Genomic DNA, 22,157 nt, shown 5'->3' on the forward strand with positions numbered 1-22,157 from the left:
GGTGGGGGATGCCTGGCAGGCTCACGGGGCCACCAGGCATCCAAGTCCCCTCGAGTCCACCAGCCTCTCTCTCTCTCTCTGTGTCCTTCATACTCTGTCTCTCACATTGTTTATCTGCTTCCTCCTGTTTCCGATGTTCCTCTCAGTTTGTCTGTTTATCTGTCTCTGTCTGTCTGTTTCCCCCTCTCATCAGACATCTGGCTGGAGTCAGAGTCCCAGCCCGGGGATGGGGTGGGAGTGGAGGTGGTGGACTTGGGCTTGGTCGGCCCTGGACGATGGTCCTCGCACTCATCACAGCTGGCTTTCTTCGAGGCCAGGACTGGGTGATGGTGTCGCTACTCCTGCCGCAGTCTGACGTCACACTGCCGGGCCCCACCAGACTGGAGGGCGAGCCCCAAGGGGACCACATGCAGGCACCGGGCCTCCCAGGCTCCCCTGCCCCACAGAACGTAAGTACCAGGCACTTAGGTCCAGGCTGAGGCCAAGACATGAGAGGGGCACGAGCAGCAGGTGGACCGTCACCCCCACCCCCCAGGGACCTGCCTGCATCTGTCTTGTTCCTTCCACCAGCAAATAAGTACCCAGTGACCCCCAGATCCAGAAGTGTCAGACCTGGGCCTCTGCTTGTCCCTTCAGTCTGGGGCTTTCCCAGGTCAGGGCTGTGCATCCATCCTACTGGGGGCGACCCAGGTTTAGAAGCAGTGTGCTCTCGTCAGATTGGGGTTTCCAAGGGCAGGCTATGTCTCGCCAGAGCTCAGCCACAGACCCTTTACCTTCGCACAGAGTAGGGTCCCGGTGCAGCCTCCGCTCACAGGCTCTCTACCCTCTGTCCACCCCAGAAGCATACCGGCTTCAGCTGCTCATCATTTGTGCCCGATGGCCCTCCAGAGAGGGCACCCTCACTGCCTCCACACAGCCCCTGCGCCGCGTCACCGGGTCCCGAGCAGGTCCACTGCCCAGCTGGCCCTGGCCTGGGCCCCTTCCGGCTCTCACCCTCAGACAAGTACCCCGGCTTCAGCTTTGAGGAGGGCCCGGCAAGCAGCCCCGGGCGCTTCCTCAAGGGCAGCCACGTGCCCTTCCATCCATACAAGCGGCATTTCCATGACGACGTCTTCTCTGAGGCCCAGACCGCCTTGGCCCTCGCTGGACACTCGTTTAAGACCCCGGGGGCGCTGGAGGCCTTCGAGGAGATCCCCACAGATGTGGGGGAGCGTGAGGCCTTCCTGCCCAGCTTCCCAGCAGAGGCCTGGTGCAACGGGCTCTCCTACCCGAGCCGGGAGCACAGCCCCCAAGTCCTGGTGAGTACCAGTGGCCGGCAGCCATCCCACCTACCCCCATCCCAATTCCTGGCAGCCCAGAACAAACCCCCCGCCATCCCTTTCCAGACCTTTCCACTCAGGGTCAGTGTGCACCAGGAAAGCAGCAAGCTCAGAGAGCTGGGGACTCTAGGCTTCATTCTGGGCCTCCAGGTCAGCTGGGCAAGGGTTGCTGCCCTGGCCTGGGTTGGAGGGGACAAGGTTGGGGAGGCCGGTCAGACCGAGGAAGCTGGAAGCTTCCCAGAGGCTCCTGAGTCAGGATTCCAGTGCGCAGCTTCTCTCTGTTTGTTTAAGTGTCAAGAATCTGCAGCCAGACCTACAGGCCCACATGCAAATGTGAGAAGAAAAACACGTTCCAGAGGCCAAGAGAAAGGGTTTAGGGAGGAGCCACAGGGCACAATGTTCTCTCCAGCATCAGCCTACAGAGTTGAGAGAGGACTTAAGTCTTCTCAAAGGACACTCTGGTCCCATTCTTTACCTGGAGTGAGGCCTGGTATATTCATAGAAATACCTTGAAAGCACCTTGAAAGCTCATTTCCTTTCATAGCCATACCCACAAGCTGTGTGACCTTGGGCAAGTCACTTAAGCTCTCTGAGCCTCATCAGAAAAGTATCGTTAATAGTACCTCATAGGCTTGTTGCCTTGGGAAGAGGAAGACTAAAGGGAGCTTTGCTCCCCACTCCCCAGCCTGGGCTGTGCCTACTCCAGATGCCCACCAGCTCTCCTTACCTCTTGCTTTCAAACAGGCTCCCATTCCATCCACAAGCCACCCCCAACAAAAGCCTGTTTCCCAGGAGTAGAAGATAGAGAAGGCGCTGGGCACCTACCAATTGTGGCCAAGACGGAGTCTGCTTCTGGTTCTGGGGCCCTTTGACGGCATCTTCCTCAGGCCCATTGAACGTGGCAGCAGCCCCCAGTAAAGGGACCGTCATACCAGTTACTTCCCCCTAAATGTCCACTCAGTGCCAGCCCGTGGTCACTGTGCCAGATGCTTTCTTTCAAGTGCCCTGATTAATCCTCATGACAACCCTCTAAAGAGTTCCCACTAACCCCATTTTGCAGATGAGGAGACTGAGGCTCCATAGAGACCAAGTGACTTGCCCAAGGTGTCTCTCAGCCTATAAGAAGTGAGGCTGAGGTTTGATCCCACTTTCTTACACACATACACACACACACACACACACACACACACACACACACACACAGTGTAGAGAAGAGTTTGGGCCCAGAGACCCACAGCAGGCTGGCTGACTCTCTGAGTGATCTTGGGCCCGTCACTTCCCTTCTATGGGCTCAGCCCCATCATCTGCCAAATGATAGGGCTAGACATAGTGTTTGTGGCCCTTCTAGACCTGAGATTCTATGATTAGGGTTATCTCTGCATCAGCACCGGGCACACCCAGAAAGAGCTCACGGCTAATTTGACCCTCTGGGCCCAGATGCTGGTTCCCAAGGCCCCTGGTAATCCCAGGAAGAATGGTCCACCTGCTCTTGGCCGTGTTTACTTTCCTGTATCTAGCTGCACACTCTGTCTGGCCCTACTCTGGGTAGAACTCTGTGCTGGCCCCTGGGGGCTCCATGTGGGGCTCACAACCCATGGGAGGCCAGGATCTGGCCACCACCACCAGCAGCAGCTGCAGGCTCCCTCTGCCAGAGTGAGAAGGGCCACGGGGCTCCAGCAGACCAGCAACTGTGTAGACTCCCCAGAGCAGAGGCTCTGAGTTGGGGATGGCCAGAGCAGAGGGGACTCACTAGCCCCCTCCAGAGAGCCTGCCAGATTTCCCTTGGGCTTTGCAGAAGAGGAAGTGTCAGGACCTTGGGGGCCCCAGCTGGACCAACCTCTCTGGCCACTTCCTGTGCTCCCCTCACCATGGCTCTGCAATGGGAATTCTAGAGCAGTGGTCCTTTGCAGATCTGCTCTGAGGGGCTGGTGGCTCTGAACCAGCAAGCAAGTCCTGAGCCAGGCTTGGTGAGTGGGGTCAGGCAGTGCACCCTTGTGCCATTCCAGGGAGACCTCTTGTCCTACCACAGCTTCAGTGTGACCAATGACAAGTCTCCCCCATGTCCCCAGACAGCCCAGCCTCAGTCTCTCACCTGCAGGGAGGTGGGGGGATGGGGAGCCCTGTCAGTTCCAGCCTCAGCTCCACCACTAACTTGCTGAGTTCCCTCAGGAAAATCCCTGCCCTTCTCCGTTCTCTATTTGTTCTCCGGGAATAAGCTCTGGGGGAGGCAAAGTAGGGGTTGCTTTTGTGTAAGGTTCGAGACACAGAAGAGAAAAAGGAAGAAAAATATGGTCCAGCCCGGTCATATGTTATTTTTTCCTTCCAGCAAGTGTCAGAAGTCGAGGTCAAGCCCCCTCCTCTGGAGAGTGGTCCAGGGATGTACTGTTACCAGCCCCCCTTGCAGCATATGTACTGTCCTTCCCAGCCCCCCTTCCACCAGGTAGGTCTGGGGCAGGTGGGCAACTTTCCCCAGGGGCTCAGGATATTACATGTGTGTGTGGTGTGCGGGTGTGTGTGTGAGAGTGTGTGTGCACACCTGGATGGGCAGGTAGGGACAGCCGGGCCCTGAATCTCAGGCTGGGCCACCTGGGGTGGGGAACAGGGGTTCATGGGGAGGGAAGCAATTGCCTTACTCTTGGGGTGGATGGGGCTTGTCTGAGACCCTGGCAGTGCCTGAGAGGTCTCAGGAAAGAGAGCGGGACTGAGACTGGGGCAGGGCCGGATGTGAACCAAAAAGGGAAAGGATAGGAGAGCTAGAAAAGGACTGAGCAAAGAGAAAAGGAGTAAATGGGGTGACACACAAGGCTGAGCAGACCAGGGAACAATGGGCTTTCGTCTGGGTCAGCCACCATCCTATGTGGCCTTGGCCTCAAACTTCCCTTTAGCCTAGACAGGGTGGGACCAGGAGTGAAGTTAGGGGGCCTTCCCAGTTGGAGGTTACAGGTCCCCATCATCTCTGGCCCTATCCCCCTTCCCACCCCACTGCCCAGCCTCAGCTCCTCCCAGACGTACAGGAAGCCAAGTAACTGCCCCCCACTGGCATGGGATGGAGGTTTTTAAAAAGAGAAAGAGAAGAGTCCTAGAATAGCCAAGCAGCTCCCAGGAGTCGCCGGGCAAGACAGAGCAAGTGGCTGCCCAGCACCCAGCTTCATCCACCTGCAGCCTGGCACTGAGACAGGCCCTGCCTGTGGAGCAGGTTCCGCTCCCAGCTCTTTGGCATTGGCCTTGGTCTTGGCCAAGCCAGGGAGGCAGGCAGGTGGGCGGGGGATGGGGCTGTGTTGGTCAGACTCCCTGCTTCGTGGGGAGAAAGAAGGAGAAGGAGGGAAGCAGAGGAAACACAAGAGGGATCATCCTCACTCCACAACGAGCCTGACTGGAATAGCCGAGCCCTCCTGAGGCTCACGGTCTGACCCAGGGTAGGAATGTCTCTGAGGCAGCCTGGCCCAACAGGAACTGAGCCACAGCAGGGCTAAGGGACTACCAGACCCTAGACGGCCTCGTCATGCCCAGCCCTGTCTTGATGCCCTCTATTTTCTGCGCCCCCTCCTCGAACAAGATAGCCACACCCAGGGCTTTATGGAACCTGCAGAGAGGTGACTCAGTCACTAAGTGTCTCTCGGGTGACCTGGAAAGATGACTTCGGCCTGGAGCAGATGGGGGAGTCAGAGTCTCCTACCCACCCTCACCCCCGTAAAACACCATCCCTGGCACCGCAGCCACTCCCTTTGCCATAAAAACCACCTCCTACCCTCACCTGCCCACCATCATGACCAGCCCTTTCAAGGAGCCACTGAAACTCATAAAAGGTGGCAGTGCCCAGCATATGTCCAGGCTGGACACCCCACTTCCAGCCCAACCACTCCAGGAGATACCAGAGAGGTCCGGAGCGCCCGCCCAGAAGGGTACAGGGGCCTGGGCTACCCCTCACACTCTCTAGCCCAACTCCTGTCCTATCACCATGGCAACCAGAGTACCTAGAGACCTGAGAGGAAGATGCTGGAGGAAGGGAGCTCTGAGGCCTCTGAGATCCTGAATTCTGGAATGTGGATCTCCTCACAGGCCCCCGGATAGCCACATCCTTGGCCAGCATCCTCAGGTAGCTCTGCCTTTGGGGCCCATGACCATGGTTGTGGAGCACACGAGAGAAGAATCTAGCCTCAGTTCCTTCTCTGGATGTATATGAATGGGGGCAGGGGGGCCCCCTTCCTTGGGAAGACTGGTTACCATGGCAACCACTCTGCCCCTTTGACCTCTACAGTACTCATCAGGTGGCAGCAGCTACCCTGTACCCTACCTGGGCTCCTCACACTATCCATACCAGCGGATTGCACCCCAGGCCAGCACCGATGGGCACCAGCCTCTCTTCCCAAAACCCATTTACTCCTACAGGTACGTTTCTCAGCACTCCTGAGGTAGAAGGAAGAGGGCTGAGAGGACCCTGGGGAAACTGAGACATGGAATCCCTTGAGGTACAAGGGTAATGGCAGGGAGTGAAAGTCATAGCTAGTGGACTTCCAAAGGATGCTATAGAGAAGATTCCAGCATGGGGCAGGGGTATTGACTAGTTCACCTCTGACCTCTCATCTCACCCTGGGGAGCCATGTCTGTGGCTCAACTCAGCAGGTGCTGGATGAGCCAGCTAAGTTCTAGCTTCCTGGGGCCCAGGGCCTGCAACCGAGAGTTTAGGGGGGATGCTTCCCCCCTTCTCCCTCCCTCCCCAGATATAGAGAGAAGCTTCACCCCAAAGCTCTGCTGGAAGTAAGTGAGGGATGAGGTCTGCAGACGCGGCTCAGTTATCCAGCATCTGCCAGATCTGGTGCAACTTCTCTGGAGCTGGGGTTATAAGTACCAGGCCAGCAGCACCCAGCCCATCTGGGAGACCTTCCATCTGAACTTTCGTTCATCTAACCAACATCGATACTCGACCTCCTGTGTGCCAGGCCCCTCATGGGGTCACGTCATCAGCCAGTATGAGCTCAGGAGAAGGAAAAGGAACTTAAACATTATCCAGGAGCACAGAGAAGGGGTTTGTGGAAGGCCGGATGATGAGCAGAAAGGAGCACATGCACTCTTTGGAGTCCAGTAGAACTGGGTTCTACTCCACGCTCTGAATTTATTAGCTGTGAAACCTCAGGCAAGTTACTTAATCTTTCTGAGCCTCTGTTTATTCATCTGTTAAAAACAAAAAAGAGAACTGCAATGTTCAGGCCTTTGGATGGATTAAGTGAGAGAATATGCTTGGCACTTTTTAGGGACTCAAAAAACCTTAATCCCCTCCCTTACTATCCAACATTCATGCAATCGGCTGAAGGCTGACTGGTAATGACAGCTTCCATTTAATGAGTGCCTTCTATGTGCTAGGCAGCATGCTTAATCCTCACGACTCTGAGACAGCTATTACTCTCTTCACTTCAAAGCTGAGGAACCTGAGGCTCAGAGAGGTTAAGGCACTCACCCAAGGTCACACAGCTAGTCAGTGGCCAAAGCCAGGATTGTAACCCCAGCTCTCTCAGATGCCACGAGACCCTTGTATATCAATAATTCCTGACTTCAGTGGACACTTTCTCATTCCTTCTCCTCTGGACCTCATAGGGCCTCTCACGTGTGAATTCTGCAGCAGACTATTCTTCCTTGACTATTCCAGCCAGGGCGGGGGGGTGGGGAAAGACTCCAGGCCAGGTCAGAGGTTCAAACTCTCAGAACTTTCTCTGCCCTCAGCATCCTCATCTTCATGGCCCTGAAAAACAGTAAAACTGGGAGCCTTCCCGTCAGCGAGATCTACAATTTTATGATGGAGCACTTTCCTTACTTCAAGGTGAGCCCCAAATCCACCGCACCCCATCAGCCCCAAGTCCTGGGCAAGCCAGGCCTCTCTGGAACCAGAGGATTCTGCTGGGAGGTGGGAGATGAGTTTGAGTGAAAGCCAGGAGGGGGTGTGTCCCCCACATGCTTCCCCTTGTCTCCACTTCAGAAGGACAGTTCTGTGTGAGGAAGAGAGAGCTCAAGCCATTCACCAAGGGTCACACAGCAGGCTGGAGTCAGACCTCATGCTGGTGGAAGGTGGACATGGCAATTCTGTTAGGCTTCAAGGAGTGTCCACCTACCCCAAATGGGGAGAGAGAGCTTGGGAAGAAATGCGAGGCTGTTCCCACCGCTGCCCCCAGGGTGCTGTAGGACTGGAGGAATTTGGGTAGAAGCTGGCCAGCCAAGGTGACACAGGATGCTGGGACTGCAGAACTCATTACCTTCCTGGGAGAGATTAGGATCTGCCTCTGTGGGCGGCAGTCTCAGCTGCAGTTCTGCCAGAAAGCAGAGTGTGGGCTTCATGGTCTTAGAGTGTCCTAGGGAACTGGCTGGTTCCCCTGACCTTCCCATGGACGGGATCTAACAATAATTTCTATCATCCACAGAAGGGGCTTCTGGGGCTCTAGCAAACTCCCTCCCTAGAGGCAGGACAGATGCCCTTCTCTGCATTTACTCAAGGCCAAACATCAAGTGGGATCACTTGCCGGCTCAAGCTCTCTGGCTTCCCACACCACCCACTTCCCTTGTCTGATGCTCCCCAGGCCCTCCAACGAAAACCCCTTCTTCTGGGGTGGGTGCAGGGGAGGTCAGAGCTTGCGTGTGAGGAGTGCCTTCTCCAAGGCCTGCACCCTAGTGGATACAGTCTCACCTTCTACCCAGGCAGAGGGTGGGAGCTGCGGCCCAGGCAATCCAGAACCCAGCTCCACCTGCCAGTGATTTCTGGCCCCCACCATCTTCCCAACTGTGCTGCCTGGGGGTAATTTGAGGCTGATATTCAAACAAGCTTGTACTTGCCGAGCTGCCATCAGATGAGGAGTGGGCAAGATGGTCAGAGTTCTGGCCAAGAATGAAAAAGTATGGTCATCCATCAAAGGTCCTGGGAGGGAGAGGAGGAAGGAGAGTTGTCACTGGGATTCAAGAAGCATCAAAGCCAGTATCCAGAGCTGCCCCTCTACCCCAGCAAGTCAGGGGACCGAAGTCTCGCTGGCCTATAAAGCTTTTAGAGGGTCCCCTAGGGCTTCAAGGAGCCAGGCCAGAGGGAGGGAAGTGAGGGCCCTGCCCCATTCCTCTCAGCCTGTCCTCCCTGCCAACTCCCAGCCCCTCCCTACGTCTCATCTTCCTGGCTTAATTATTTTTCCTGGGAGCTGTGTAATCCCTGTTTTACAGGGCTGAGTAGTGAAGAGGTCTAACTGCTTTTTTTTTTTTCGGTTCCAGTTGTTGTACTTAGCCAGTTGCATCACTCTCTCACTCCCAAGTTTACATTTGACTTCAGAGAGAAAGCATCTGTGAGGATGGGTCAGGCCCCAGATGGTGAAAGCAGTCCTATGGGGTGAGCTGGGCAGGGCCCTTAGTTAAGGGACAGAATTGGAGTCTGGGCTCTGTCACCACCTCCTTGTGCGATCTGGGGCTAGACCCTTTCTTCTCTGGACCTCAGTTTCCCAGTCTGTAAAATGGTCAGGTTGAACCCGTTGGCGCGTAAGTTCCTTCCAACTCTCATCGTTCCCCTCTGACCCACCTAAGAAATTAGTTCAAAGATCCTCTGCCCCCTCTATCACTCACTCCCCAGTTGAAGGTCATTTTTCTGGGCAAGGACAGAGTGGACCCTAGGGCGGGCAGCACTCATGCCCAAGGCAGCTGAGATGGGCATCCTGAAGCCCTGTGAGTCAGAGATGGGGGATTGGGGAAGTTCCAGCCACTGGACATAATTGCTAGCGCTGACCACCCCTCTTCCAAACAGGAAGTGGCTGGGGTGGGGGCTGCCCTGGCACCCCCAAATCACAGATTTATGGGGCCATAAAAGGGCCCAGTGCCCATTAACTCTGCCCACAGCCTTGACTCCTAGTAGGGACTGTCGTGGGAGTTGAAGCTGAATTCCCCAGCTGGCTGGTCCAGTGGCTCAAGAATTCTCTCTCATGACCCTGGGAGCCTTGGGGGTCATCTCAACCAGGCCACTGACCCAGGCCAGCGGCCCCTGAGAAAGGCTCCAGCAGTTCCTGCAAGCAACTTGCAGTGACGCTGGCATCAGGGCCCAGTTCTGCTGGACATGATTCAGCCTGACTGCTCCCTAGGGCAAGTGAGCTGGGGAGGAGGGAGTGGCTGCCCCTCATTAAGCAGAAACTGTGAGCTGGAAGGGAGAGGGGCCGAGGGGCGAGGGTAGAGGGACCTCACCAGCCAGAGCAGGCGCTCTGCCCACAGTCACCCCTGCTGGGCCCAGGACTGTCACAGAGCCTGGGACAGAGCTGGAGGTGGGGGGAAAGGAGGTGCCCCCCCGCCACTGCCTCTCACCCAACTGAGTCAGCCTAATAGTTTTTACAACCCTCCCTGGGCGCAATTACTGCCCTGGTGGCATGACTAGGCCTCCTAATGGGTGTTTATTCTGTTGGCATGAGCACCGCCCGCCTGAGGGCTGGCCTCCCCACCAGGCCACGCCCCCCAGGCACACACATATGAACACTCACAACCACACACACAGACAACCATGGATACCCACACACACCCCCAGAGAGACTTTCTCACACACACTCATTTCTCAGGGACACACATGTCCTCACACTCAGAGGACTCCACAGACCTACACCCCAGAGACAAACTCACAGCAGGGAGAGCTCAGCGTAGTGAGTCCCTCTCCACAGACGGGTCCAAGCACAGGCCTGAGGACCCAGCGGGGAGTGGCCCAACCGCAGGCTGGGGAGGGGCGGGGCCGTTCGTAGCGCCCACCAGCCCTTCCTTTATGAACCACCACCTACAGCCCTCTCTGAAGGGCATGGGGTAGGATGAAGGCAGATTTTAGGTGCTAATAACTGTGAGCGAGGTTCTTGCCCACCCCTGCCCCACTACTGAAGGGTACCGAGTGTGGGCTGGGTACTGACGGGGACGACAGGCCCCAGAGTGGGTGGCAGTTCTGTGCCCAGATAGCAAAGGAGCTTTCTGGCATCGTGACCCCGGCCTGAATTCTTGTCTTGCTCTGCTCCGGCAGACGGCGCCTGATGGCTGGAAGAATTCTGTCCGCCACAACCTGTCTCTTAACAAGTGCTTCGAGAAGGTAGAGAACAAATCAGGCAGTTCCTCTCGCAAGGGCTGCCTGTGGGCCCTCAATCCAGCCAAGATCGACAAGATGCAGGAGGAACTGCAGAAGTGGAAGAGGAAAGACCCCATTGCCGTGCGCAAAAGCATGGCCAAGCCAGGTGAGGCTAACGGCCATGCAGGGAGGGCCCAGGGTGCCCATGAGCCAAAAAAATAAGAGTGGAGGAGGCAAGAAAAGCTGAGCAAGGAGAACTGATAAGTGAGGAAAGCGCATGAGTGCGGTTCTAAGGCTGGGAGCGTTCGTGGGGAAAGGGAGGCCTCATGGTCTCTCTCTCTCTCTCTCTCTCTCTCTCTCTCTCTCTCTCTCTCTCCTCCTCTCTCTCTCTCTCTCTCTCTCTCTCTCTGTGTATACATATATGTATATATATATATATATATATATATATATATCCTTTTCAGAAGAGCTGGACAGCCTCATTGGAGACAAGAGGGAGAAGCTGGGTTCCCCACTGCTCGGCTGCCCGCCCCCTGGGCTGGCAGGCTCAGGCTCCATCCGGCCCCTGCCACCTCCAGCCGGGTTCTCCCAGCCCCTGCAGTCAATCCACCCAGCTCCGGGCCCCATTCCTGGCAAGAATCCCCTGCAGGACCTACTTGGGGGGCACGCACCCTCCTGCTACGGGCAGACATATTCGCACCTCTCACCGGGCCTGGCCCCTCCCGGACCTCTGCAGCCGTTTTTCCCACAGCCAGATGGGCACCTTGAGCTGCGGGCCCAGCCAGGCGCCCCCCAGGACTCGCCTCTGCCTGCCCACACCCCACCCAGCCACAGTGCCAAGCTGCTGGCTGAACCTTCCCCAGCCAGGACCATACATGAAACCCTGCTGCCAGACGGAGATCTTGGCACTGACCTGGATGCCATCAATCCCTCTCTCACTGACTTCGACTTTCAGGGTGAGCTGGGGATGGGAAGGGACAAGTGGGACAGTGCTGGAGAGGGACATCTGGCAGTGTGGCCCGTCCCGTCTAAGTCTCCAGGCTGCGGCCTGCTAACTCACTGGCGGGTTTCAGGTCAACTGGAGCAGAGGGGGCCCAAGCTGGGTAGGGGGTAGTGGTGGTTAAAGGTCGAAGAGGAATGTCCTTGCCCCCATCTCCCTCCTCCTGGTGCCCTTGAGCAGGTTCCAACTGACCTATCATCAAACCGCTCTCAGCTCTGGGTGGGCTGGAAAGGGCCCGATGTTCCATTCCATATCTGGTTGTGAGTGACCGATGGTCTGAACATTCCCAGAAGCGACTGCATTTTCTGAGTTCATCTTCTAATGCAGAGGAAGGAGACAGGTCTTCCTTCCCCCTAGAAGAACAGAAGGCCTCAGAGCTAGGCAGGTCCCTGGGGGAGAGGTTCTGTCTCTTCCGTTCCATCTTGCCTGCTCCATCTCTGCACGTGGCCAACCCCACCCATTCCCATCTAATCTCCAGTGCACCCCCAGGTCCTGGTACTGGCCACAGGGGGTTTGAAGGAGGGTGCTGACCCAGGCCTCAGACCTTCTGCGTGCACTGGGGTAGGAGACATCCACAAGCAGGTGGGGGCAGCCAACCCTCAGAGATCGCCCAGTCTTCTGGGGAGAGAGCCCAGGTCTTGGGAAGCTATTGTTAGAAATGAGCAGCTAGAGCCTCATCCATCTCCAGAAGTAGGGAACAGGGCTCAACAGCCTCAGAAGAAACTATAGACACGTGAGCTACCATAAGCATTTACCTGAGCCGTACTAACTGGCAGGCATCTTGTGAGGTGCTTTACATGTGCTCTCTCATGTGTGCCTATAGGATAGGAGGGATTATTCAACCCATTTCACAGATGTATACCGAGGTTAAGTAACTTATTCAAGGTCACTTAGCTAGAAAGAAGGAAAGTTAAGGGAATTCCGTGGCGGTCCAGTGGTTAGGACTCCGCGGTTTCACTGCCGAGGGCACAGATTCAATCCCTGGTCGGGGAACTAAGATCCCGCAAGATGCGCAGAGCAGCCAAAAAAAAAAAGAGAGAGAGAAAGAAGGAGAGGTAGGATTGGAACCCAGGCAGCCAAGTTCAGTCGAGTGTTTAGTTCAGCCCTCTTCCTCCAGACCCTGCAGAAGACATAGAGGAGGAGCTGGTGGCAGCACTGTTTGCTCCTAGAGTCAGTGCTTCCTGGCTTTGCTCCCGTCCCTTGGGCCCTGCAGTGGAGGATGCCCAGGGAGCTGAGCCCAACCAGCTCACTGGATGCAGCAGTGCAATGTTGGAAGATCCTTGGTCTGGGCTGCAGATCCACCTTCCCTGGGAGCCTGGGCAAGAGCCAGAGAGAAGAGTTCCTGGGGCTCCCTCCCCAGGGTAACCCCAGAATGTACAGCATCTGCATCAACCCTCCAACAGGCAGCTCTCAAATCCTTGATCATCTCCCCCACCCACAAGAAAAAGAGCCACACAGATCATCTGAGCTATGGCTTTCAAACTGTCCTACATGGGAGGAAGAATCAGAGAGGTTCTGCAACTGCCTGGGGTCACAGAGCTAGTACCAAGGGTCTGTTCTCCATTCAGTGTTACCCCAATCCTGCTCTCTTTAGCATGTGAGAGCATGGGGTGGGAGGCAGACAGGGCTCCTTAGTGCCTCCCAGTGACGCCTGTTCTCTCCCCCAAATAGGAAACCTGTGGGAACAGCTGAAGGATGACAGCTTGGCCCTTGACTCCTTGGTACTGGTGACCTCACCCCTGACGTCATCTTCAATGCTGCCGCCCCAACCCCCATCCCCATCCCGCTGCTTCCCCCCTGGGCCCTGTCTGGCAGAGACAGGCAGTGGGGCAGGTGACTTGACACCACCAGGCAATGGGGACTCTGGGACAGTGGGGGACCTGCATCTCACCACCCTCTACTCAGCCTTCATGGAGCTGGAACCCATGGTCCCTGCTGGCCCCTCTGTGTACCTCAGCCCCAGCTCCAAGCCCATGGCCCTAGCATGAGCTATGCTCAGCAGCTGCTCCAGCCTTTGCCTGGCCTGGAAGTCCCAGCTGGCCACCCATGTCGGGCTCACCTTAAAGGTCAAGGAAGGAACACACTCCCTGTCCCCTGTGCCACTAAGCCAACTTGTTTGTTAGCTGGCAGCTGGGGGTGTAGCGGTCACCACCCAGGATTCTGCCCCTCACACATTTCTGCCGCCTGGTACACCAGCTCCTCGCTCAGGGCCCCTGAAGAGCAAGTGTCTGGGCAAGAAAAACATGCACTCTCCCTAGCTCACACTCATCCACACTTAAGCCCTCATGCACGTATGCACAGGCGCACATGCACAGACACACACACATACAGTTATGCAGACACACACACACACACACACACACACATACACACACACACACCTTATATCCAGAGGAATAAGAACTACATCACAGAGCATGACTTCATTCTGGGGGCAGCTGAGAGCTGAGGGCTTTGCTTACCAAAAGCTCGGGGCCCCCATGCCAGGTCCAAGACCACCATGGAACCCTATTCTGATGTCCATGTTCTCTGCAGGCCCGTTCCCCTCCAGGGATGATCTCTCCCAGAAGCCCCCTGTATTTATTCTCCCATCTTCATCCCAGCGGCCCATCAAGAAGGAGGAGATATGGAGTTTCTCCCCAGGTTGTCTGTGGGCCCACCCCCGGGGGTGCTGCTATTCAGCAGCACCCACCCCGCCAGGCTCTACCTGTCCTCGACTTAAGCTCTCTCTGGCCTTTCCCAGGAATGACACACAGGAGGGGCAGTGTCCACCCCAGGGCCAAACTGAGCCCAATTCCGAAACAAAGTGTGTGGCAAAGCCCTTGCCCTCAGAAACTTGCAAGTGTCCTTTTCTCCCAGCCCTGGGTGCAGGAAGGGCCCCTCCAGGTCACTGCAGTCTCACTGCTGAGAGGTTCATGTAATTTAGGACCCAGCTTGTGAATTACTTCCGGCTGTGTCTCAGGCAGCCTGGGCGTTCAGGGAACGGAAGTCTGGTAGAGGCTGGTGGGGGGAGCACCCATGCCCCCTTTCTTTGACTGCTTGGCGGGCCTGGGATGCCCCTGGAATGAGGGGGTGTGACCCAGTTGCCCTCCATGCCCTACCTGAGAGCCCAGCCCCTACCAAGTGGGAGCCTCAGCCTACCCAGGGTCTGAGGGTGACAAGAACCCCCGGAGGTTGGCCCCAGGTTCAGATGAGACACAAGCAGAACTCTTGAAGACCTGCCATTGCCCCCTGTCCTGGAACAATAAAGCAAGTGCCTTGTGGTCTCGGCTACCAAGCTTTCCTTTCCGGACCTCCCCACCCTGGGGCAGGAAGGTTAGGACACACTGACTGTAGATTCCCCAGTCCTGTGATTTTACCCCGACCCTCACCTAGGACTGTGAAGTTTCAATCCAAAGAGTGAGGTATCTCGGAGCGCTTCCTGACCAGCATGGGGAGGATGGGGCTGACGGGGAGAACTTTCCCCAGGAGAACTTCCAAAAGGATTGGAGGCAGCAGCTGCCCTGCCCAGAGGAAGGGAGAGGGTGCCCTTCCACCACACCCCTTCGTACTGAGATCTACCCCTCCCTCCTCTCACCCTGCATCTCCTCACACAAGAAAGGGTCACTTCCCTATCCTGGCTGTGCCTTGCTGCCCCCATCTTCCCCTGGCTTGGCTCTGGGTTCCACACATGACATGAATGGACCATAGCCTGGTGCTGTGTGCACTGCTGGCCCTGGAGAGTGGTCTCTGGAGGGTCAGGGGCCCACTCAGTCCCACTTAGGGTACCACCACCAGGCAGGCTGCTGTCACCAAACAGCAGCCTGAGAGGCAGCCCCACACTCTGCCTGAACGGGGCTGGGGCAGGTGTGGGAGCCAAAAGCACATACGTGGACCTCAGACCACGAGTCTCAGAGCAGCCACAGGTGGGGCTTTCGCTTAGAAAGCTCTTCCAGGGGCTAGGCCTAGGGGCAAGCCGACACCACCTGCCTTCCCTAGAGGACAGTTCTGCAAAGGATCCCATAATAGAACCCCCGCCCTACAACAGCACCCTCCCTCACAGAGGCTCTAAGTCTGCGGCTGGGGCTAGAGGGAGAGTGCGGGGCAGGGAGTGGGGGGAGGCATGGGCAGCCAGTGCACCCAAGAGGAAGACGCCCCCCACCCTGCGTGCCGCAGCCCAGCCCCGCAGTATAGGAAGTGGTGAAGGCTCTCTGTCAAGCCCCCAGCTAATGTTGCACCCCAACTCTGAGCAACCCCAGGCCTGTGTCTTGATACCCAAGACACCAAGGACTGGGCAAATGTTTCGTGGGAGAACCCACTTCCTTGCGTCAGACCCTCGGACGCTGGAGACTCAGACAACCTGCTCTACACCTCCAGCCTAGGCAGCAAGCAAGGACATCTCCAGGAGCCCTCAGTCCGACCTCAGTCTTCTGGGCCCATTCGACACACCTACGAGTAAGCTTGCCCCTGTGCAAGACAGGTGGCAAGCAGATAAGACCTGGGGGGTCTCATGTTTGTTTGTTTGTTTGTTTGTAACCAGACTGGCCCTTGGACTTGAAACCGGGCGTGGGGTGGGGGGGGCAGCTTCCCTCTGAACTGAGCCCCACACTTCCGCTCATATGCTGCCCCCTGCTGGCCACCTATCACCACGTGTTCAACCACCGTTTAGAGTGAGGAACAGTCTGCTTGGATGCAGGGTCTGCATGCTCTAACACTATCCACTAGTCCTCTATTTGTGGGGAATTAACCCTTTTGTTCAGGGGCTCTAAACATGAGGGTTCTAAAACTGGTTAGAATTCATGAGTCCATGAATTTGAATAAAGGAATTACACCTTCATTTTCACTCATCTCTACCTCGAATTTCGCATTTCTCTCAATTAAAAAATGTCACCAGGGCTTCCCTGGTGGCGCAGTGGTTGAGAGTCCGCCTGCCGATGCAGGGGACATGGGTTCGTGCCCCGGTCTGGGAAGATCCCACATGCTGCGGAGCGGCTGGGCCCGTGAGCCGTGGCCGCTGGGCCTGCACGTCCGGAGCCTGGGGTCCGCAGGGGGAGAGACCACAGCAGTGAGAGGCCCGCGTACCGCAAAAATAAATAAATAAATAAAATAAATAAAAAATGTCACCAATGGGCTTCCCTGGTGGCGCAGTGGTTGAGAATCAGTCTGCCAATGCAGGGGACACGGGTTCGAGCCCTGGTGCAGGAGGATCCTGCATGCCGCGAAGCAACTAAGCCTGTGCACCACAACTTCTGAGCCTGTGCTCTAGAGCCCATGAGCCACAACTACTGAAGCCCGCGTGCCTAGAGCCTGTGCTCCACAGCAAAGAGAAGCCACCACAACGAGAAGACTGTGCTCCGCAATGAAGAGTAGCCCCCACTCGCCACAACAAGAGAAAGCCTGCGCGCAGCAATGAAGACCCAATGCAGCCAAAAATAAATAAATAAATTTATTTAAAACAAAAATGTCAGCAACGGGGTGGGGCTTGCCTGGCAGTCCAGTGGTTAAGACTCTGCGCTTCCACTGCAGGGGGCACGGGTTTGATCCCTGGTTGGGGAACTAAGATACCACAGCGGGCCGAAAAAAAAAAATAAAGTCAGCAATAAATCACAATAGCTTTTCACAGAATCTATGACTTTGTCATTAGTAGAGAAATCACAGATGTTTTCATATTACATTACAGGTATTGCAGAATATGTATAGATCCCTCTATATAGTTTTTAATTCATAAAATATATAGGATTACAATGTACTTTATGTACGTAAAAACTTTATTGGGGCTTCCCTGGTGGCGCAGTGGCTAAGAATCCGGCTACCAATGCAGGGGACACGGGTTCGAGCTCTGGTCCGGGAGGATCCCACATGCCGCGGAGCAACTAAGCCCATAAGCCACAACTGCTGAGCCAACGTGCTGCAACTATTGAAGCCCGCGCGCCTGGAGCCCTTGCTCCACAACAAGAGAGGCCACGCACCACAATGAAGAGTAGCCCCCCGGTCGCTGCAACTAGAGAAAGCCCGCTCACAGCAACAAAGACCCAACACAGCCAAAAATAAAAATTAATTTGTAAAAAAATAAAAAACAAAACCTTATTGTCCACAGGCTTCAGTAGAGACAACATTGGGTTCATGACACACAAAAAAGTAAAGCACCCTTGCTTTAGTTGCCAGGTGATGGGGAAATGGAGGGTGGCTCTCAGGGGAGGGGCCAGCCTAGGGAGGAAGGCACTAGGGGCTTGGGACAGCAGCTCTTCACCATCTGGAAGGGAAGCATCTCAATATTTTACAAAGGGTGTGGCAGTCCCCATGTGCACCCCGGCTCCAGCCCAGGTGGGCACGTGTGGTGGGTCTCCCTGTAGAATTTGGGTTTTCCTGCTCAACCCAGCGGTGGGGTCCTCGTGACACCCCTAAGGAGTCAAAGCAAAAATATCTGGCTGACTTCAAAGAGACAGAATCTGAGGCCCAGATCTGGCAAGGTCCGGATCAGCCTTCAAGGTCAACAGCTCGTCATCACCAGAGCCAGGACTAGCCCCACCTGGCCCTGTCTTCTTCCTTCTACTGCCCAGGGATCCTCTGGATTCCCAGGAAAAGTGCCAGGAACCAAATGCATCAAGTTGCACCATTAGCAGTAGGAACAGTGCCAGAGGCATGAAGACTTAAAAGGAGGCAGGGTGCCAAGGCTTCTCCCAGCCAGGCCTCCTCCAGGCCCAGGGAACACAGACCTCTTCAGATGAGGGCCTCTTTGGTACATGCTCCAGGGATGAGGACCTCAGAACAGGGACCTCCCTATCCATCTGAAGGTGGAAGTACAGCAGGCCCGATCCAGGACCCCAACCCCATTCGATTTAGCAGGTGCAGTGAGGACCTGTTACCAGAGTGGTAGGGGAGGGTTTTCTTCCTGACACCTGTGTTGGCCTAAAAGTCCCTCTTGCTTGCTATACCTTCTCTGTATACTTGTAACCTCCAAAACAACACTTCCAACTCCAAACGCTTGTATACCTGTACGGCCTCATCTGCAAACCAAAACCCCCTCCCATCCCATGCCCCTTCCTCCCCTTTGTGACAGCTGACAGTTGCTGACCACTTACTTCTTGGTGAAATTCTTTCTTCCCTCAGTTTTTTTTTTTTTTTTTTTTTTTTTTTTTTTAACATCTTTATTGGGGTATAATTGCTTTACAATGGTGTGTTAGTTTCTGCTTTATAACAGAGTGAGTCAGTTATACATATATATATGTTCCCATATCTCTTCCCTCTTTGTCTCCCTCCCTCCCCCCCTCCCTATCCCCCCCCTCCAGACAGCCACAAAGAACCGAGCCGGTTTCCCTGTGCCATGCGGCTGCTTCCCACTGGCTATCTACCTTACGTTTGTTAGTATATATATGTCCATGTCTCTCTCTCGCCCTAACACACCTCACCCTTCCCCCTCCCCATATCCTCAAGTCTGTTCTCCAGTAGGTCTCTGTCTTTATTCCTGTTTTACCCCTAGGTTCTTCATAACATTTTTTTTTCTTAAATTCCATATATATGTGTTAGCATACGGTATTTGTCCTTCTCTTTCTGACTTACTTCACTCCGTATAACAGACTCTAGATCTATCCACCTCATTACAAATAGCTCAATTTCGTTTCTTTTTATGGCTGAGGAATATTCCATTGTATATATGTGCCACATCTTCTTTATCCATTCATCCGACGGCGGGCACTTAGGTTGTTTCCATCTCCGGGCTATTGTAAATAGAGCTGCAATGAACATTTTGGTACATGACTCTTTCTGAATTCTGGTTTCCTCAGGGTATATACCTAGTAGTGGGATTGCTGGGTCATATGGTAGTTCTATTTGTAGTTTTTTAAGGAACCTCCATACTGTTCTCCATAGTGGCTGAACCAATTCACATTCCCACCAGCAGTGCAAGAGTGTTCCCTTTTCTCCACACCCTCTCCAGCATTTATTGTTTCTAGATTTTTTGATGATGGCCATTCTGACTGGTGTGAGATGATATCTCATTGTAGTTTTGATTTGCATTTCTCTAATGATTAATGATGTTGAGCATTCTTTCATGTGTTTGTTGGCAGTCTGTATATCTTCTTTGGAGAAATGTCTATTTAGGTCTTCTGCCCATTTTTGGATTGGGTTGTTTATTTTTTTGTTATTGAGCTGCATGAGCTGCCTGTAAATTTTAGAGATTAATCCTTTGTCAGTTGATTCATTTGCAAACTTCCCTCAGTTTTAACACAGGCTGCTCCCAAACAGGCTCCTGCCCTCACCTCTCTGGCTTTTCTTCCTGTCTCCATCACTGGTTCCTCTCCCTCCGCCCTGCTCTCAAATGCTCATTGGCCTTCCCTGGGGTTACACACGCTCATTCAGTGACCCTCCATTGTGAGGGGTAGACAGTTAGCACTGAGCGTCCCATTAAGTGGAGCACATTTGGCAGTCCTGCCCCCTGCTCACTGAACACCAGTAGAGCCAGGTAGCCACCATCACAAATGCTTGAAAATTTAGGACGACTTTGACAGGAAGAGATGAGGGAAGAGCATTCAGGCACAGTGAACGGCATAAAGCAAAGGTCTGGAGGCAAGATTTGTCAGCTGCATTCAAGAAAGTGAATATTTACAATGTGAAAGACCTGTGGAGCCTTGTGGTTCAGGTGTTGGGGCTTCTGATAATGGTGGGCCACTGAGGAGGGCTAAGCGGGAATGACCTGGCCAGATTATCTCTGGCAGCTGAGTGAAGGGTGGATTGGAAAGAATGAAGCTAATAATGGCCAATATATATTGAGTGCTAGGCCCAAGCCTGGGTGCTTTATATGTGTTAACTTAGACTGCTCACAATCAATTCTGAGGATTATGCCCATTTTTCAGAAAATGCAGGCCCAGAGAGGTTAACTTGCACCGCCAACATTGCACAGCTATTAAGTGGCAGTGTCAGGATGCAAATCTAGGCAGTCTGGCTCCAGAGTCCACGTACTACCATAGTAGAGGGGTGTTGAGGAGTGTAACTGTAGGAATTCGAGTGAGAGGTGAAGGAACTGGAGAGAAGCAGTTGAAGTTGAGATTTTTAAGAGGCGAAACCTCCAGGACTGGCGACTGATTGGATGGAGCTGGTAACGGAGGAGTTGAGACTGAATCCCTTGTTTGTGGCCTGAATGCTGGGGTGAATAAGATTCTCCCAAGAATCCTCCTTAGGACCCTCGAAGCAGGACGACTCTTGCTCCCCTGTATGCCCAGTTCATCTTATTCTAGGGACAGGTATTTGTTCCCTGTGTCTCACTCATTTTAAAATCGCAGAGTTCAGCCCAGGTCCTGGCCCCCAGCAAGTGCTCCACAGAACCCAGTTGAATTCCAGCCCTTCTAGGCCCCTCAGGGTTAGATGAACTCCTCAGCCCAGAGAAGGAGAGGGCGGACTAGCGCCACACGTATCCCAATTGGCACTTGGAACAGTAAGCTGTAAACCCTGCAGTAAACTCTCCACCGATCTCAGTTCCTGAATTTCCTCCATTAAGGAAACAAAGACCTCCTCTGGGTCTGGGGTAGGACTGGGGGTGGTGTTATATGCAGGGCAGCCAGGCCAGGGGGCCTCCCCAAGGCAGCTGAGGGCAAGATGGCTCCAGGCCTCAGCCTTCTCTCACTGATGAGGGCTAAAAGGACAACCTAATGGTCCTAGTGGCCTCTGGGGGTCAGGGAAGGTGGGGTAGAGGGCAAGGCCACCTCCCCAACACCTCCCCTCCCACCGTAGAGTCGGGGGCCCTTGCCCCAGCCTCTCTCCGTTCTTCAGGGCTGGCTACGACTTTTGGCCAAAGCTTCCCCTCTCAAGGCTTGGGTCTCCTTCCTTATCAAAGGAAAAACCCTTTCCAGCTGCAACACATACTAAGTGCTGACTCTAGATGCCGGGTGTGGGGTCAGCCTGCAGCAGGTTAGGAGACAGGAGGGCCCTGGGACCACATCACGGCCCCCTCAGCCACCAGCACACGCACATGCTAGCCCACAACCAGAGAAGAGAAAAGGAGAAAGAGTTTATTGAAAACTATATACAGTTGGTCCAGCCCCTACCCCAGGCTGCAATCTGGGCAGGCCCCACTCACACCTCAGGCAGGATCTCAGCCCCTGATGGTAGAGGCTGGGGCTGTGGTCAGGGCCCAGACCCCCTTGGGCAGCTTGACTGCCAGATCCCACAAGGACCTTCCTCTGTGAATTTACAACTCTAAATGGCCTGTCAGTGGTGGGTAGGGGACAGGGAATGGGTCCCTGCCCCGACCTAGTCAAAGCCTGGATAGGGGAACACTGTTCTGAAACTTAGGCCCAAGAGGCCCAGCTCGGCTGTCCGCAAGTCCTGGCTACTCCTCCCACGGGAGGTCTTCCTGGCTATGGAGGCAAACAGCCCCCACCACCCCACCCCACGTGCCAGGCCCCATGGGCTGCACAGACTTGGACGGGGGACATCAGGCACCCGCCCTCCCAACGCTGACTAAGGGTTCAGGGCTTCTGGAGCACTGCCCAGGCAGAAGACCTGGGGCTGACAGGTGAGTGCTGGGGTGGCCACGGCTGCGGGTCCAGGACCCTCCTGGGGCAGGGGCTGGTTGGGGGTCAGGGCGTCCCGCTGTAGGAATAGTCTGCTTTGTTGTGCATCACCAGCCGGTCATCCACGAAGTAGAAGCTGTCAGACTGTGTTTCATATGGGTGACGAATCATCTCGTTGACTGCAAGAGAGACCCAGCCAGTTGGGGCAAAGGTCAGAAGCCGGAGCCAGGCCACTGCAGGGGCTTCAGGGCTAGGGGACGCGGATAAGCTGAACAAAGAGTTCCCCCAGCCTCTTTGAGCCTCGGTTT

General features: G+C 55.0%; 2 protein-coding genes across 2 annotated transcripts in view; one reads left to right on the forward strand and one right to left on the reverse strand.

Moving 5' to 3' along the window:
- The first annotated feature begins 326 nt into the window (after nucleotides 1-326).
- On the forward strand, nucleotides 327-13,350 carry FOXN1 (forkhead box N1). The gene is made up of 8 exons (XM_007452414.1): nucleotides 327-449; nucleotides 840-1,308; nucleotides 3,659-3,759; nucleotides 5,578-5,708; nucleotides 7,038-7,134; nucleotides 10,321-10,528; nucleotides 10,827-11,318; nucleotides 13,034-13,350. Exons 1-8 carry the CDS (start codon nucleotides 327-329, stop codon nucleotides 13,348-13,350), a joined length of 1,938 nt encoding a protein of 645 aa, XP_007452476.1.
- A 7,974-nt stretch (nucleotides 13,351-21,324) lies between these two features.
- The window catches only part of UNC119 (unc-119 lipid binding chaperone), a 6,047-nt gene continuing 5,214 nt past the window's right edge, over nucleotides 21,325-22,157 (reverse strand). The window contains exon 5 of the mRNA XM_007452415.1: nucleotides 21,325-22,028. Within this exon, the coding sequence (XP_007452477.1) occupies nucleotides 21,916-22,028 (113 nt within the window). The 3' untranslated portion in view covers nucleotides 21,325-21,915. The remainder of the gene's footprint in view (nucleotides 22,029-22,157) is intronic.

The sequence above is a fragment of the Lipotes vexillifer genome, unplaced genomic scaffold, assembly GCF_000442215.2.
Source record: "Lipotes vexillifer unplaced genomic scaffold, Lipotes_vexillifer_v1.1 scaffold216, whole genome shotgun sequence".
In the NCBI taxonomy this organism is placed as follows: Eukaryota; Metazoa; Chordata; class Mammalia; order Artiodactyla; family Lipotidae; genus Lipotes; species Lipotes vexillifer.